The sequence below is a fragment of the Peromyscus leucopus genome, chromosome 6, assembly GCF_004664715.2.
Source record: "Peromyscus leucopus breed LL Stock chromosome 6, UCI_PerLeu_2.1, whole genome shotgun sequence".
NCBI lineage: Eukaryota > Metazoa > Chordata > Mammalia > Rodentia > Cricetidae > Peromyscus > Peromyscus leucopus.
Window position 1 is genome coordinate 8389727 of NC_051068.1, and position 15983 is coordinate 8405709.

The 15983-nt window shown below is 45.9% G+C and overlaps 1 protein-coding gene across 1 annotated transcript in view; it reads left to right on the forward strand.

Annotated features, from left to right (window-relative positions):
• The first annotated feature begins 405 nt into the window (after positions 1 to 405).
• Positions 406 to 15983, forward strand: part of Tnik (TRAF2 and NCK interacting kinase) — a 413176-nt gene continuing 397598 nt past the window's right edge. The window contains 1 exon segment of the mRNA XM_028875813.2: positions 406 to 862. Within this exon segment, the coding sequence (XP_028731646.1) occupies positions 806 to 862 (57 nt within the window). The 5' untranslated portion in view covers positions 406 to 805.

Consider the following 15983-nt stretch of genomic DNA (forward strand, 5'->3'; position numbering starts at 1 on the left):
TATGCACCGGTTGCACCGGCCCGCCTTTACTCCAGCCCCACAAATAATTAATGGGGGACGGAGGACGGTGCTGTCTTTTCCCGCTGCCTCTCCTCACCACCTTTTCACCATTAGAGCATCTGAACCCAGTCAAGAAACCCCAAGATGCGATCGAAGGGCCATTTTGGTGCATTGCACAAATTGGACACATTAAAAAATAGCCTTCGGGTCCCTGCCCAGCGAGGTTCAAGATCGGCTTTTCCGATTCAGCACTATTAACCCGCAAAAGCTGGGGCGGAAAGGGTGCGCGCCCCTCCCCCACCCTGGCTAGTGCAGAGGGACCCGGTCAGGAAGCGCGGCCTCTCCCCAGTCGGAGACCACGCCTCCTCCCCCCCACTCCTCCCAGGAAGCGGTGATAGACAGTTCTGTGTGGTTCTCCACCCCCACCCCCCCAGCTGAGTGGAGGAGTTGATATGTCTCATTATAACAGCCAATGCAGCCGCCATCCACGCACAAGCAAAGAAGCATGTCCCATTTAAATACACCCACGCAGCCCCAGCGCCCTTAGCCGATCAGGGCGCGCAGCCCACACGCACCGCGGCTCCGGGCTTGGAGATCCGCGCAGGTCGGGCTCGGGATCCCGCGGATCGACGCTCTCGGAAGATCGGCACCGGACTCTTGTGGGGCCCGGGTGGGCGGGGGAGGCTGGGCCCCGGGCCTCTCTGGCGGACAGCCGCATGAGGACGCGAGCGAAATAGACCAGGGTGGAATTGCCAAGGCAGACGCTTCGGGGTGGTTTGGTCCATTTCTCCCGCGAAGAGTCGACATGGCGAGCGACTCCCCAGCTCGCAGCCTGGATGAAATCGATCTCTCCGCCCTGAGGGTGAGCAGAACGTGTTTTCTCCTTTCTTTCCAATGGTCTGGGGCTGGGCGAGGGAACGTGCCCTGGCTTCCTGTCCTGATTCCGGGGCAGCGGATGGGGTTCTAGGCTGAGCTTCTACCCCTACAGCAGGGGCTGGGCTGCCCTTGTGCTCCTCGGCTCTCCCAGGGCTCCGCAAGGAAGCCGGTGGAGCTTATGTCAGTTTCGTCTTCCGTCGGTGTAAGAGAATTACATGAAAGGCGTGTGTGTGTGTGTGTGTGTGTGTGTGTGTGTGTGTGTGTGTGTGTGTGCACCCGAGCAACCGTCTCCTGCCAAGGCGCGAGACCCGACTGCTCCTGGATGCAAAAAGAATCTCCTCAAGAATAAAGGCACTGGTCCCTCAAGGTTGCCAGCTACCTGCAAGATGCCATCGTGAGCCTAGCTGTCCCCACCAGCCGACCCTGCCGCTCCAAGGGACAACAATTGCCGTTCCGGGCTGGTCTGGTAGATGGCCACTGGCTGGCCTCCCGGGTTCTGCCTCCCGCGCGAGGGCTCCGGCTCCGCGCTTCCCCAAACGCCAGTGTGCACTCACCTTTATCTGCGGTTTGAACTCAGCCCTGCCTGTGCCTTTCTAGCTCGGTGACTGTGACCTTTCAGTTTTATGGCTGAACTTCAGCAGGTGAAAGGGACGCTTTAGCTGCTTCTCCCCACCACACCGGAACTCCCTGGAGAGACTGTGTGTGAGTGTGTGTGTGTGTGTGTGTGTGTGTGTGTGTGTGTGTGTGTCTCCCGGGTCTGTGACCAGTCCTTTGTAGAACACCTTCCCTTCCCCCAAATGCTTTGCCTTTACCTTCATCCTGAAACACCTCAGACGTCGTTCCATTGTATTGAATACGACTTTAGTGATCTAGAATCCATTTTGCTGTTGTTTGGAGATCATACTGCCAGGAATCCCACTGCAGCTTCGACGCTTCCCCACCCCCACCCCTAATCCCAGCACACTCCTTCGGGGAAGGGAGCCCAGCGTTCTTGCCATTTTAATTAGATGCTGCCTGCCAGGAAGGGGGTAAGGAGGGGTGGTGGCGGTGGCAACAGGGATCTGAGGAAGATTGGACACCAATCTCAGTACGACTAGTTTCTTCCTCTCCCGAACTAAAAATAAAATAAAGAGCCAATGCATAAGCTCGATGCCCCGAGGGTAGGTGAGACTGAAGGCTGGTGGCTCACGTCACCGACTGCCGGGATGGGGGGAAGTTCAGTGGTCCTCCGGAACACACTGTTAGACTGATGCTCAGTCTTGGGGCCGTTGACCTGTGTCTCCTGCCCTTACCTCTTTCTCTACAGACATTTATAAATGCTACCTACCTGTCTGATCGAAGTGGTACTTTTTCTTCAGGCTCTGTGAGCCTCTGTTCTGCCCACACCTTGAATCCTTGGCCCTTTCCTTATCTTTTGGTCCAGAGACAAGGATTCAGAGGCAGTGCTCAGGTTGAGAATGGACTGCCCTTTGAAACGGGCTGCGGTGATAGTGGGGCAGCAAGAGCTCATTCATGCATGATTACAGTAAGCTGACTGTTTCTCTGGAGCCCGAAGGCCACATCCAGAACCAGTGGGCAGCAGCCGAGTGTGGGGGCTGGGAGCAGAGTGGGTGCTTTGGGCAAGGAAGTGTATGTGTGGCTCCCGCTTACCCACTGTGCCCTCCTTTACTTCTGGCTGGGAGCTGCTGCGGGTGAGTTAACCAGGTGGACCAGTGGCCCAGACTTGGGGAAGAAGGAGTGGCTAAGAGGTAGGCCTGAACAATGAGCCAGGCTTGTGATTTAGCTGAGCCAGAACCATAGCATCATTCTCCCTGACGTGATTCTTAAGTTGAGGGGGGGCGGGGGGATTGGCTCCTGTGGGCAAGATGCCCAGCACAGAAGCTGCCATCAGAGCTACTTGGTTCACACCCCGGGGAGACCTGTGCCCTGCAATCTGTGTGGGAGCAGGTATCTCTGCATGGTGCCCTGGGATCACTCTTTGTCACCCAGGAAGCTCAATGAACTCTCTGCCTGCACTGGGGGTTGCCAAGAGCTCGGACTACAGCTCCTGGGGAGTCTGGGGAGCTGCTGGCTGGAAGACACTTGTACTCAGCAGGCCTGGGAGCTTCAGGCCGTCTTGGGGAGGAGGAGACCTGCAGACAGGTTTGTCTCCCAGGGCTAGTGGGTGGGCCACACACATCAGAGTGTAGAAGGCTCCCCAGATGTGGAGACATTGATTCCTAAGCTTGCAGTCAAGCCTGTAAGCGAGCACCTCCTGAGGAAAAGCCTGACCCCTGAAATGCAGGCAAGGTCAGTGAGTCAGCCTGCCAGCCCCTCCATGTTCCCGTGGCTCTTTAATGTATACAATCAATGCTCTTTGTAAACCCTGCGCTTGGGGATTTGAAAGCAGCGCCTGTCTAGAGAGGCCTTTCCCCTTCTGACTTTGGGGGCTCATTGTTCTCAGCCAGTGATCCCAGACTGGGCCCCGTCTAGAATTCCCCCAAATAGGAACAATGCATAACTCAAACCAGAGCAGCCAGTATCCCTATCACTTAAATCACGCACGATTTTGGTGTTGGGTTTTGTTCTTGTTTGTTTTGCTTTGTGTGTGTGAAATGAAGTGGGATCTTTCATTAGAAAACGGACCATCAGAATTCAACTTATTGAGTTCCATCTCAGGGTTCATGAAGCTCAACTGAATCTTGGGTGTTGGGTAGGGATGGGTTCATAGATGAATGCTGGAAAAGAACTGGCCATTCCTCTCATGTGTCATCCAGGAGACTGAAGCCCAGAGAGGGGAAGTCTGTTGTCCAAGGTCACACAGCCAAAGGGGAGATAAAGCAGCTGGAGCAGAGAATCTATGGTTCCCGAGTCCTCAGTCTTCTCTCTAAGACACATCATCTGTAGCTGAAAAGGAAATCAGTGGCATGTCTTCTGCTTGGGGGTCGGGGGAAGGGGAAGCCAAGAGAAGTCATTGGACCAGGGTCAAGGAATTTTTTTTTCATAAAAGTGGACAACCTGCTAGAAGCAGAGAACTTACCAATGCAGGTGAGCAGAGCTATTAGGCACCTTTGGAATTTATCCTGGCCTGCCTTCTTTCAGTCCCTTCTTTGTAGGCAAATGGCGATCTAAATCACGTAGCACAGACGGTTGCCCTGCGCGCATAGCCTCTCAGTAACCCATCTCCATCTGAACATGTCCCGGGGGTCCGTCCAGACACACACATTATTCAGATGCCTCTGTGTGTGAGGTTTCTGGCGTTCATGCATGCTTTGTACAATCACTGTAGATGCGGATATTACATACAGTATTATGGACATAAACTCTGTCTATGTGGGTGTATGAAAACGTGTGTACGTGCACACTGACTACTGCAAACAATCCCCTATTCAGACCTGGGCTTGAGTCATGCCTGCTTGAGACATCCCTGTATTAGAAGATGAAATTATCCACCATGATGCTCGACTGCCTGTGAGGGAGCTCGGCCAGAAAGCTTTTTGAAGATTAGCATGCTTCTGAACTGGAGCACACTGGCTCTCCTCAGCTTGGCCCACGGTGTCAGACATTCAAGGTCAGGGTGCTGATCCTGTACTTTCAGCTTGGAGCAGGACTCAGACACACTTTTCTGTTTGAAAAGCATGAGATGACTTACACCCACCTTTCTCTACCCCCCTGCCTTCCTGGCCTAGCCATTCTTGTTCCTCTTCCTCTCCTCCTCCCCATATGTGTGTGCAGTGTAAGCATATGTAAGTTGGTACATGCATGTGCACAGACAGGTGTCATGCATGTGTGTGTGCATGTGAATGTAGAGGCCAGAGGTCAAGGTCGGGTGACATCCTCTATTTTTCTTACCTTTTTTTTTTTAGTTAATTTTTTATGTATTCATGCATGCCAGTGCACCAAGTACCTCTGGGAGCCTGCAGAGGGGGCCAAAAGTGGATGTCTGATCCCTAGAACTGGAGGTAGAGATGGTTGTGAGTTGCCATATGAGAATCACACTCAGGTCCTCCAAAGAGCTCTCCTCTCCCTTTCTACTCTCACTCACCCTGGAGCCTACTGATTGGGCAAGACTAGCTTGTCCCCAAGCCCCAGCACCCTTCCCATCTCCACCCTGCCTCCATACCCATCCCTGCCACAGACAGGTGTTTTTCTGTGTGTGGCTGCTGGGGATCCAAACTCAGGTCCTCATGCTTGTGTGGGAAGCACTTGACCAACTGAGCCGTCTCAGACCCTAACCATGTCTTCCTCCATCAAAACCCAAATTGAAAAATTGATCTCATTTGGAAAGCTTGCATGCATCTCTTCACTGCAGACTTCATACTTGTGTTACAAGGGGTGTGAGGTTCTCTTTTTGCCTCCTCACAAGAGGTTTGTTAAAGGCCATGGAGTCATTTGAGTTTGGATGCCTCATTAGTTAAATAAATGACTGGATGAGTGGATGAATGAAGGGCTGAGTATATGCGTGAATGAATGCATGTGTGAATGAGGTGGAATGGCCACGAGCGTCCGGATTCTCTGTGCACATCCTGTAAGTTCTGTGATTTGGGGCATGCCACTTAAGTGTCAGCAGCACAAAGATGGAAGGACAGCTGTTTGTCTTCATCCCCCTGGGGTCTAAAGTCAAAGACTCCATGGCAGAGCATTTAAATCACAAGGCAGCAAACAAATGTGTCATTCAATAGAACTTTATGGGAAGCTCCAACTCACCAACATTTGATCCCAGTGACTGCACCTGGCAGAAGATGCAGAAGGATGCTTTTTGTTTGTTTTTTGAGACGGGTTATTAAGATACAGCCAAGGATGGTGTGAAACTCACTCTGTAGCCTAGACTGGCCTTGAACTGTGAATGCTTCTGCCTTAGCTCCTGAGTGTTGGGATTACAGGCGTGTGCTCACCGTGTCTGGCTTAGAAGGCACATCATTTGAGTGTGTGTATGTGCATATGTGTCCATGCCTGTGGAAGCCAGGGGTTGATAACAAGTTTCTTCCTCAACTGTTATTCAGTGAAGATGCCTCTTTTCAATAGCATTGAAACAGCATTATGTGCTCATGTAGCCTTGTATACTTTTCTTGGGTCCTCAGTTGAGCTTGGTTCTAGGATAGACATCCATTCTAGAGGAGAAAGGACACTCAGAAGCCTTTTAAAGATTACTGTGTTTCTGGACTAGTATCATTCATCAGCCTTATTTGTGAAAGCACTTTCTCTTTCTTGTCTTTTTGTATGGATGACCCATTATTCAAACGCACACACTATATCATGTCTTTTCATAATTTTTCTTTTTCAGAGAGAATGGAATGGAGTGGACACTTAAAAGATGATACATTAATAGCCTTGTGCTTAAAACCTGGTCAGGAGTCTCTTAGGTCTTAAAGAATTCTTGACACATTATTAATTCATTGCCCCAGAGCACTTCATTAAATTTGGTCTACAATAGGATTTTGGTAAAGTTGCGTGGACTGAGAAGGTTATCTTAGGTTGACAGGGCACAGCAGTTTCCCTCTAGATGACTTTGTTGTTCCTCTCAGACTGTGAAATATACTTTCTTTGCAATGACATGGCCTCCTAATAAGATAGGATGTAGCAAGGGGTAGAGAGATGGCTCAGTGGTTGCGCTTCCCGAGTAGCCGGGTTCAATTCCGAGTACCCACATTGCAGCTCACAACTGTCTGTAACTCCAGTTCCAGGGGACCTGATACCCTCACACAGACATACATGCAGGCAAAACACCAATGAACATTAAAAAAAAAGATAGGATGCAGCATTAGTTAGCAGAAGATCATTGAAATAGGCGTAAGCATTTTTAGTACTCATTGTTAACCTGAGTAATCTTTAATACACGGTCTAACACAAGCCTTGGTTTGCTGTTTGCATAATTGTCTACTTAGGAGGTCATGGGGAATTTCATTGATGAAAGCACTTCAGAAGCCGTTCCTACTTCAAGTATCCCCTCCCACTATCTCTAAGGCCCCCTGAAAGCTAGTCACTCTGAGTCTTGCTGGTTGCCCTTTCTGCCTTCTGCTCCGAATGAATCTATACCCTCCCTGCCTTGACACTGCTCCTCTTTCAGGGGGAGCAGTCTTTCTGGGCTGCTGTGATGGAATCCTGGCCGTCATGCCCAGCTGGGTGAGGCATTCTTTATGCTTCTGACAGAAGTTGGGATAACTGGAGACTGAGAGATGCTTGAATGTCACATTGCTGTTTCCATCCTGGGGGCTAGGGTAGTTCTTTTAGAGGGAAATCTAGGCTAGTTTGTTAGCATTATGTTGAGAACTTCAAGAACATCTCCATGATATTTTTTAATTAAATGTTCTTCTGTGCATATAAATGTGAGGTTCCTATGCGGAAAGCTTGTGGACCTGTGGGATGGTTTCTCCCATTCTGATTAGAAGTTTGCTACCTTTAGAAAAAGATAATCCCCTCTACCTCTTCCTACTTGTTCAGCCTGAGCCCAGTTGTCCCAACATATCCTGAATCCTGAAAACAAACTTTCCCTCCACTTCAAGCATCAATATTCTTTCTGAATATCTGTTGTTTGATCCGATTGTCTCCGCTCTTCTCTGTAGCTCGTGGAATGAATGACTCTTCCCTGGGCAACACTCATGACCAGACCCACCTCCTACGCCTCCACCCCAGCCTTCCCCTGACCAGCCTCATTACGGCAGCCATGTCTGTCTTTTTTTTTTTTTTTTTTTTGTTTTTCAAGGCAGGGTTTCTCTGGGTAGCTTTGTGCCTTTCCTGGAGCTCGCTTTGGAGACCAGGCTGGCCTCGAACTCATAGAGATCCGCCTGCCTCTGCCTCCCGAGTGCTGGGATTAAAGGCGTGCGCCACCACCGCCCGGCCATGTCTGTCTTTTAAAGCATGGTTTCTTTCTGGTCACTGTTTTTTTTTTTTTTTTTTTTTAATCAGGCCTTCCTTGACTTCCTAGCCTATGGACCAAAGTCCACACTTCAGCAAGGTCTAAACCAGTTGCCATTCAGCTGGTCTACCACCATGCTCTTTCATTTTAATAGCCAGCTTCCTACCAACACAAAGAACAATTCTTCCACCTGATAGATTCTCCTTAGGGCACATCCTACCTTATTGTCCTTCCTGGTACCTGCTTCCCCAATAACAAACATACATAGGCCACCATTTTTAAACAGGTGTCCTTTTCTTTTCTCAAGTACAAGTTCTCTCTGCCACTTACAGATCTGACCTCATGCTTCTCTCCCAATACTCAGGATGTGCCTTCTTAGATCACATCTACTAGACAACAAGTCTCCTGAAAGCAGAGTGCATGTTGTGTCTCCCAGGGAATTCTCTCCAGGGTTTCTCACACAACGAAAAAATAGACATCATATTGACAACTATACATGGGCAGTCCTTTTAGAGGGTCTGGAGGTGGGGCTGCCTACAGAAGATACAGAAACTTCAGAAAAGCAGTCCCATACTGGCCGAGACACAGTCTCAGGGAACGTGCGTTCAATTATGCTCTGTAGGTAGCATGACTTGAGGGGACACTTTTTATGGAGAGTACACCTCCAGTGGATGCCTTGATGCCTGTTACATACAATGCAGTTTTAGAAACAGTAATCATGAGAAATACAACACCAAATCCTGTGTAGGAGAGTCCTTGTTTCTAGAATTTTCTTATCTCAAAAATTGCTTCAATTTCTTCATATTCTATCCTGAGAGATTTCATATTCTGAGAATTAGAATCTAAAGGATGGTTTTGTGTGTGTGTGTGTATGTGTGTGTGTGTGTGTGTGTGTCCACATACTCACACCATGGTGTTTTCACTATTTTTTAAATATCTTTGTGATGTTTAGAACAGCTTTTTATTGAAAAATAATAACAGGTAGGAAGGGTTATATTTCTGGAAATCCACTGGAAGATGACCTTAAATTTTTATCCTGACAGAGATAGCAATGGGTGGAAGGGGTTTGGAGACGGTAGGAGGTCTGTACAGGTTGGTTTTTGTCAACTTGACACAAATCTAGATAAATCTGTGAGGAGGAAATCTTTGTTAAGAAAATGCTACTATAAGATTGCCTGTAGGCAAGTCTGTAGGGCATTTTCTGGATTTAAACTGATGTGAGCGGGCCGAGCTCACTGGGGGCAGTGCCACACTTGGGCAGGTGGTGCTGGACGGTCTAGGAAAGCAGGCTGAGCAAGCCTGGGGGGCACGCCAGTATGCAGTGCTCGTCATGGCCTCCTCCTTCAAGCACTGCCTTGGCCTCTCTCAGTGGACCCAGGATATATACGTCAGAGGAACCCTTCCCTCCCCAAAGCTGCTTTTGGTCATGGTCTTCATCATAACAATAGAAAGAGAAGTAGCACAGACTCACGGCGTCATGCTGGAGAATCCTTGTGACATGGCAACGCTTTTTCCCAGACAGAGTAATTTCAGTGGACAAGATAAAAGCAACGGTCTTTGAGGATGTAGTCTTGGAAGTAACACATCACAACTTCCTGCTTTCTTGTCTGTAATTCAGGTTAGCCCTAGTCAGTGGGGAAGGGCACTACATGGAGTCATGTTGCCAGAGCCAAGCATCACCAAGTGTCTACGACAGAGGTTTGCTCTGATGTGTTATCTCTTCAGATTGTGAGAGTCATGTGCTGACTCAGGGGCAGGTCTTTCCTATATATCTCTAAGTCACCCACCCTTTGAGTATTTAATGCAGGTTTTTATTGTCTTTAAAATAATTATGACTATTTAGAATTACAAAAACATTTGTGCACCCCACTGCATCTAGAGCTTTGCTTTTAAAGAGATCTTGCTGTATGCATTATTCCTGGTGTTTAAAACATTGCCTGACACATGGCACATGATAAATACTCAGCAAGTAAATATTAGTCCAATTCATGAAGTTAATTATTTTATGTATAAAGGATCATATTTATTCATGTTGCCTCACACATCCAAAAAAATTGTGTGCCAGTTTCTGATAAAAGTAGACCACAGGCTAAAGCCACTGAATCATTCAACTAAGGAAAGATGAAATGAAAATCCACGGGTGGTTGTGTTTAGATACCTAACTGTTGACACATCTGTCTATCAGTCTTTCTACCTAGTGCTTAGTGATGCAACTTACCTCTTCTGTAAGTAGACACTGGAGCTCAGAGAGGTCCCCTCTCTTGCAGGATGAAGCCCCAAAGCAGAGCTGGGTCCAGTTCCTCCACATCACTCAACTGGTTTGCTAACATCCAGGCCATCTTAGAAAATCTGTTTTTCCTACAGTACAAAAATAAACTTGGCAAAGTGTGGCCACAAAGATGCTGGCAAAGTTGCTTTTATATAGAAATAAAACATTCTCACTTGTTAAGCGTTCAGATCTCTGTAACTGTGGGGTGGAGGAAAGCATAACCGGAATCGCAGTATAGGTGAGTATCTCCCTAGACGGTGGTGCAGGCTCACCGGCCAGGAGGCTAAGACAGAATGTTTACAAGCTTGAGCCCAGTCTGGACAGTCTTTACACCCTATCTTAAAACAAAAGAAGTTGCGCACCAGGGGCCCTGTAGCTCAGTGGTGGGGAGCTTGCTTAGTGTGAGCAAGGCTCTGGACCCTGTCTCTCTCACTGCATAAGCAAGAAAGCAGCTCATTAAATGAGTAAACGGCTAATATTTATGTGCCAAGAGAGTCTAACTTTAAGAGCTTGAAATATGTGTAGGGGCCAAGCCCCTGTGTGATCAGGGCGGCCCAGGGATTCCAGTGTCCAAAAACGCAGACTAAATGTGAGCAGAAACTGCTGGATTGTTAAAAATTTCTTTAATGGAAGAAACAAAGTTTCCTCTTAATTTCATTATAAAAGCAACTCAGGGCCATTACACAAAATTTTGTAACAATGAACAAACAAAAAGAGGTTCCATATGGTTCTCATGATAACCACTGATATACTTCAATATACGGATTAGTAACTTTTCTTATGTATAGCTAAATAAATAGCTTTAAAAGAATTAAGATTGTATTTCATATATTAGCTGAAACCTGTTGTGTTAACTTAACGATCATCAAGGCCTCATGGTACAGGCCTGTAATCTCAGCTACATGAAAGGCTGGGGCAACATAGTTACAAATTCAAAATCTGCTTGAGCTATAAAGTGAGTTCAAGGCCAGTATGGGCAGCTTGAAGAGAGACTATGTTTCAAAATAATAATAATAATAATAATAATAATAATAATAATAATAATAATAAAAAGATGGCTGAGGATACAGTGTGCTGGTAAGTGTGGGCAAGGCACGCAATTCCTTACTTGCAAAACAAGCAAGCAAGCAAACACACACACACAAACTGAATCATCAAGCTTTCTCCATGCTATTGATGATTGTCTCTGAGACGGTTTTTTAAAAAATCCTCCTTTCTTGTGGGATTTGAAGGAAAAAGAACCTACAAGCTCATAGGAGCAGAACTACTAGGCAGTGTGGCCTTTTTGGAGGAAGTTTGTCACCGGGGTGGGCTTTGGGGTTTCAAGTGCTCAGTCCAGGCCCAGTGGCTCTCTCTCTTCCTGCTGTCCACTGACCCATATGTAGAACTCTCAGCTCCTTCTCCAGCACCACGTCTGTTTGTGTGCAGCCATGCTTCCCGCCATGATGATAATGGACCAAGCCTCTGAACTTGCAAGCCAACCCTAATTAAATGTTTTCATTTATAAGCGTTGCCATGGTCATAGTGTCTCTTCACAACAATGGAAACCCTAAGACATTACTATAGGATATTTTAAAGTTACATAAAATCAACAGAATTCTGGCATATTAGTACTTGGAAAATAATTGGGCAGCTCCTCAAAATGTTAAATTTTAGAATTATGATTTGACTCAGCAATCCACTTTTAGTATATACCCAAGTTAGAACATATATCCATACTGAAATGTGTATGGATCTTTAATGTAGCTCTAAGAAGGAAACCAATCTCCTATCAGTTAATGAATAAGTAATATGCAGTTTATCACATGTTCATAGTTTTTATTGTCAGCTTGACTCAACCTAGACCTAGAGTCATCAGGGAAGAGGGAACTTAAATGGAGGGATTTCTCAGATCAGATTGGCCTGTGAACATGCCTGTCTTCATTGAAGGTCAACATGAGAGGGCCTACTATGGACCCTGTGGGCAGTGCCATCCCTAGGCCATGGGTCTGGATTCTGTAAGAAAGCATGAGCCAGTGACTAGGCCAATACAGCATTTCTCCATGGTTTCTGGCTGAGTTCCTGTTCCAGCATCCCTCAATAATAGGCCATGGCCTGGAACTGTAAGTTTACTAAACTAGGTTTTCCCCTAAGTTGCCTTTGACCATGGACTATCACAGCAACAGAGAGCAAAGTAGAACAGCATATGATGGAATAGCCTTTAGCAATAAAAGAAAGTGCTGATTTGTGTTACCATATGGATGAGCATTAGCCCAGTAAAAGAAGCCACACCACCTGTTGTATGACTGCATTTCTGAGAAATTTCCAGACTAGAAAAATCCATGGAGAAATAAAGTGATTTAATGATTGCTGGAGCTGATGGTCTAAATACTCTCATTCAACTATGTAAATACAGTAAAAGTCACTGGTCCACTTCAAGAGAGTGAATTTTATGCAGTTTGAATTAAATCTCAAAAATACTCTTATTAAGAAAACACACACACAAAGTTGGTAAATATCTCTGCCTTTAGCATTCCTCATGATGAATCATGTTTCCACGGAGCTCCTTACCACTTCATCTTCCATATGATCTTGAAAAATCATGTTACTTCATTTATAAAGATTTTAGTATTTATCTTAAAAATTCATGTCTAGAATTGTTATCATAGCTAAAACATTTAGTACTTAGTAGACTTTTAGTCAATGTTTAATTTTCTAATCATGTTTTTAGAATATTTAGAATATTTTACTACAAAGATGTGTCATAATATTTAATTCCGATTGATGAAATTGGAGACCATATCAAGCTTTTTGACCCTTATAAATAGTATTTCAATAAGCATCTTTATAAATAAGTTTTTTCGTGCCCCCCTTTCCCTAGTGTAATTTCTTGGAAGTGTAATTTAGAGTAAAAGTAGGAAAGTTCTCAACATTGCTAAATTCTTCTCCAATTTCCTAGGATGTATGTGATATCATTTGCAAACAAATATGAGAAGCTTAGAAAAAGCAATTAATTTACCAAAGGAAAGGCACAGCGCTGCTAAATGGCTGAGCATATGGCTGACTCGTGTCCCCAAAGCCACTTCCCCACTGGCACCCACATAGCTGTCATTTTGTGGATGACCCTGGTCAGAAGGTCAGAACTAGTAGAACTCGGCTTCAGTGTTGGGCACAAGTTCCGTCTTTGATGACCTTAGTAGTGCTGTTAGAAGTTATTTTCTGAGGATTTCTTCCTTATGATGATACTGTTATCTTAACCAACAAACACTACCCTAGAGTGCAAACCTAATCACACGGCTGATGTTCTTTCACTACTCTCCCTGTGCAATGCTTGAAGGAGATGTTTACAACAAATCTGCCATTATTTTTGGAAAGTCCTCCAGCAAGTTTGTTTTAAGTGACTTGTGGTGCCAGATTCAGAGTTTTGTCATTTTTAGGAGTCGGGGAACGCTGCATCTGGGGTCAGGAATCGGGGAACGCTGCATCTGGGGTCAGGAGTTGGGGAACGCTGCATCTGGGGTCAGGAGTCGGGGAACACTGCATCTGGGGTCAGGAGTTGGGGAACACTGCACCTGGGGTTAGGAATCGGGGAACGCTGCATCTGGGGTCAGGAGTCGGGGAACGCTGCATCTGGGGTCAGGAGTTGGGGAACGCTGCATCTGGGGTCAGGAATCGGGGAACGCTTAATCTGGGGGTTTGACTTAAGATCGCATATGATCCAGAAGCCAGTAGAGAGGACTTTATCTCCCAGAGAGTTACTTAAAATCTTGGTTATAACATACTTTTTATAAGAATTTAAGTATTTCAGGATTACAGCAGAGGGTTTAGAGTGTAGTTTAGGTGGAGAATTTGTAAGGCCCTGGGTTTGATCATCAACTCTGCGAGAAAAAAAAAAGATTACAAGGAGAAAAGTAGAAGATGGAGGAGAGAGAGAGAGAGAGAGAGAGAGAGAGAGAGAGAGAGAGAGAGAGAGAGAGAGAGAGCAAGCTTGCATTCTGGAGTACACCCTGATACTCTGCCTGGTTTATAAGTAAGAAACTATTAAAACTGAAACAGTTCTATGGCTGTCAGTCATGTGGGGCAAACTGCTTTGATTTACTAGCTTTTATGAGCCAACCCTCACCTTAAAATGCCTACAAATTATTTACGCCCAGGGTAATATGCAGAGCTTCACATGGACATGGTTTCAGCATTTTTACCTCTAGGTATTTTTGAGCTGCCTGTAATCAAGTTATAGCAGGGAAGAGGGTGGAATAGGTTGTAAGCAGTAATTGCAAACTATATTTAAACAATAATAATAATATTTAGCATTTTGTGGGGTACTTTATATCTTCAAAGTAGTTGCAAACATTATCCAATTAAACACCCTCTCTGATTATAATCTGGATAGAAAATGTAGTTCAGTCCCGAACAGAGCCATGAGAAATGTACACATTTGGAAGTTGGTGCTGACTGTTCTTTGGAAACCAATGCAATGCTAGGCAGTTACAGAGTGGGGCGTTGGGGGATGCTAGGTTAAGCCTGATGGTGGCGTTGGCACGTACCTGCACTTCATTGATGTCCTTGCCTGACCCAGCTGGCTGGGGTGATCTGCTCATGTCAAGACTCATGTCAACTGTGACTCTGGTCCTCAGAGATCTGAAACACAAACAACACTAATTTAGAGCTGAGTTCCTATATTCTAGTGTGTACCCTGGCCTGAGATCAAGCTGCTGTAGTGAGTTAAATGGAGTAGAGAAAGGCACGGAGGCATGACTGTGCCCTGTGGCTTCCTAATTTCTTTTGGTAATAGACTAGACGGCACAGTCAGATACATCATAAAGAAATGCATCGAGGAAATGAAACATCTCTAACGCCCCCAGTTTGACTGTGTGAAATACTTCTCACTGCTTAGGACACAGGTCTGAGCAGTGTCTCCTTATGGGTATAACTTCATGTTTGCTGAATTTGACAGTGATCAGAACAAGGACCCGTGTAGTTTACCCAGCAGGGAACAGAGAACTCAGCAGCGTGGATTCTTAGTAGATGGTATCCTGTGCATTATCATTTCCCCTTATCCCCCTCTTTTACATGTAGTGCATTTGTGTATATCATGTGTGTAGATCTGTGTGAGGGGGTATGTGTGCATGCATGTGGAGGGGATCTTCCCACCGTAAATTTAATGCAGGGTTTCTCATTGAACCTGAAGCTCACAAATCCAGCTAGATGGGCTGATGAGTGAGTGACGCTAGGTTCCCAGCTCTCCCCACCCCTTTCCCCAGTCCTGGTGATACAAATGCATGCTACCAGGCCTGGCTTATTACTGGGGTCCTGAGAACCAAACCCAGAATCTCATGTTTGCAGAGCAAGCACCTTACTGATTGAGCCATCGCCCTGGCAATGTTATTTTGTTCAGTAAGTCTATTCAAGATGCAGAAAAACCCTAGCTTCTCATGGTTAAAAAGATGTAACCTTCTGGTGTCAATCTCTTCATGGAAATAAGGATTTAATTTAAAGCTCCAGTAGGTGCTGACATTTGCCTGAAGGCCAAAGTAAAAATTAAAAAAAAAAATTCTGGGCCAGCAATATAGCTCAGGGTATAAAGGTACTTGTTGCTAAGCTGACCTGAGTTCAATCCTGGAGCCAGCATGGTGGAAAGAGAGAAATAACTCTTAAAAGTTGTACTCTGACCTCTGCATCTATGTGTACATGTTCATGTGCACATACATACACAAACATAGACAGTCAATCAATCAATCAATCAATCAATCAGATGCTTTAAAATGGAATCAATATTTGCATATTCTTAGCCCTATTTCTACTTGCAGACTGTGATGGTTGCTAATTGTCCACCTGACTAGAATCTCCTGTGAAGGGAGTCTTCAATAGGGATTGTGTGGACTAGGCTGGCCTGTGGCATGTCTATGGGGATTATTTTGATTAAATTAATGGAAGTAGTAAGACCCACCTCATATAGGCAGGGGATTCTAAACTGGGTAAGAAAGGAGTGTAGCTGAAGTTTTCCTGGTCCTGCCCAGCTCCCGC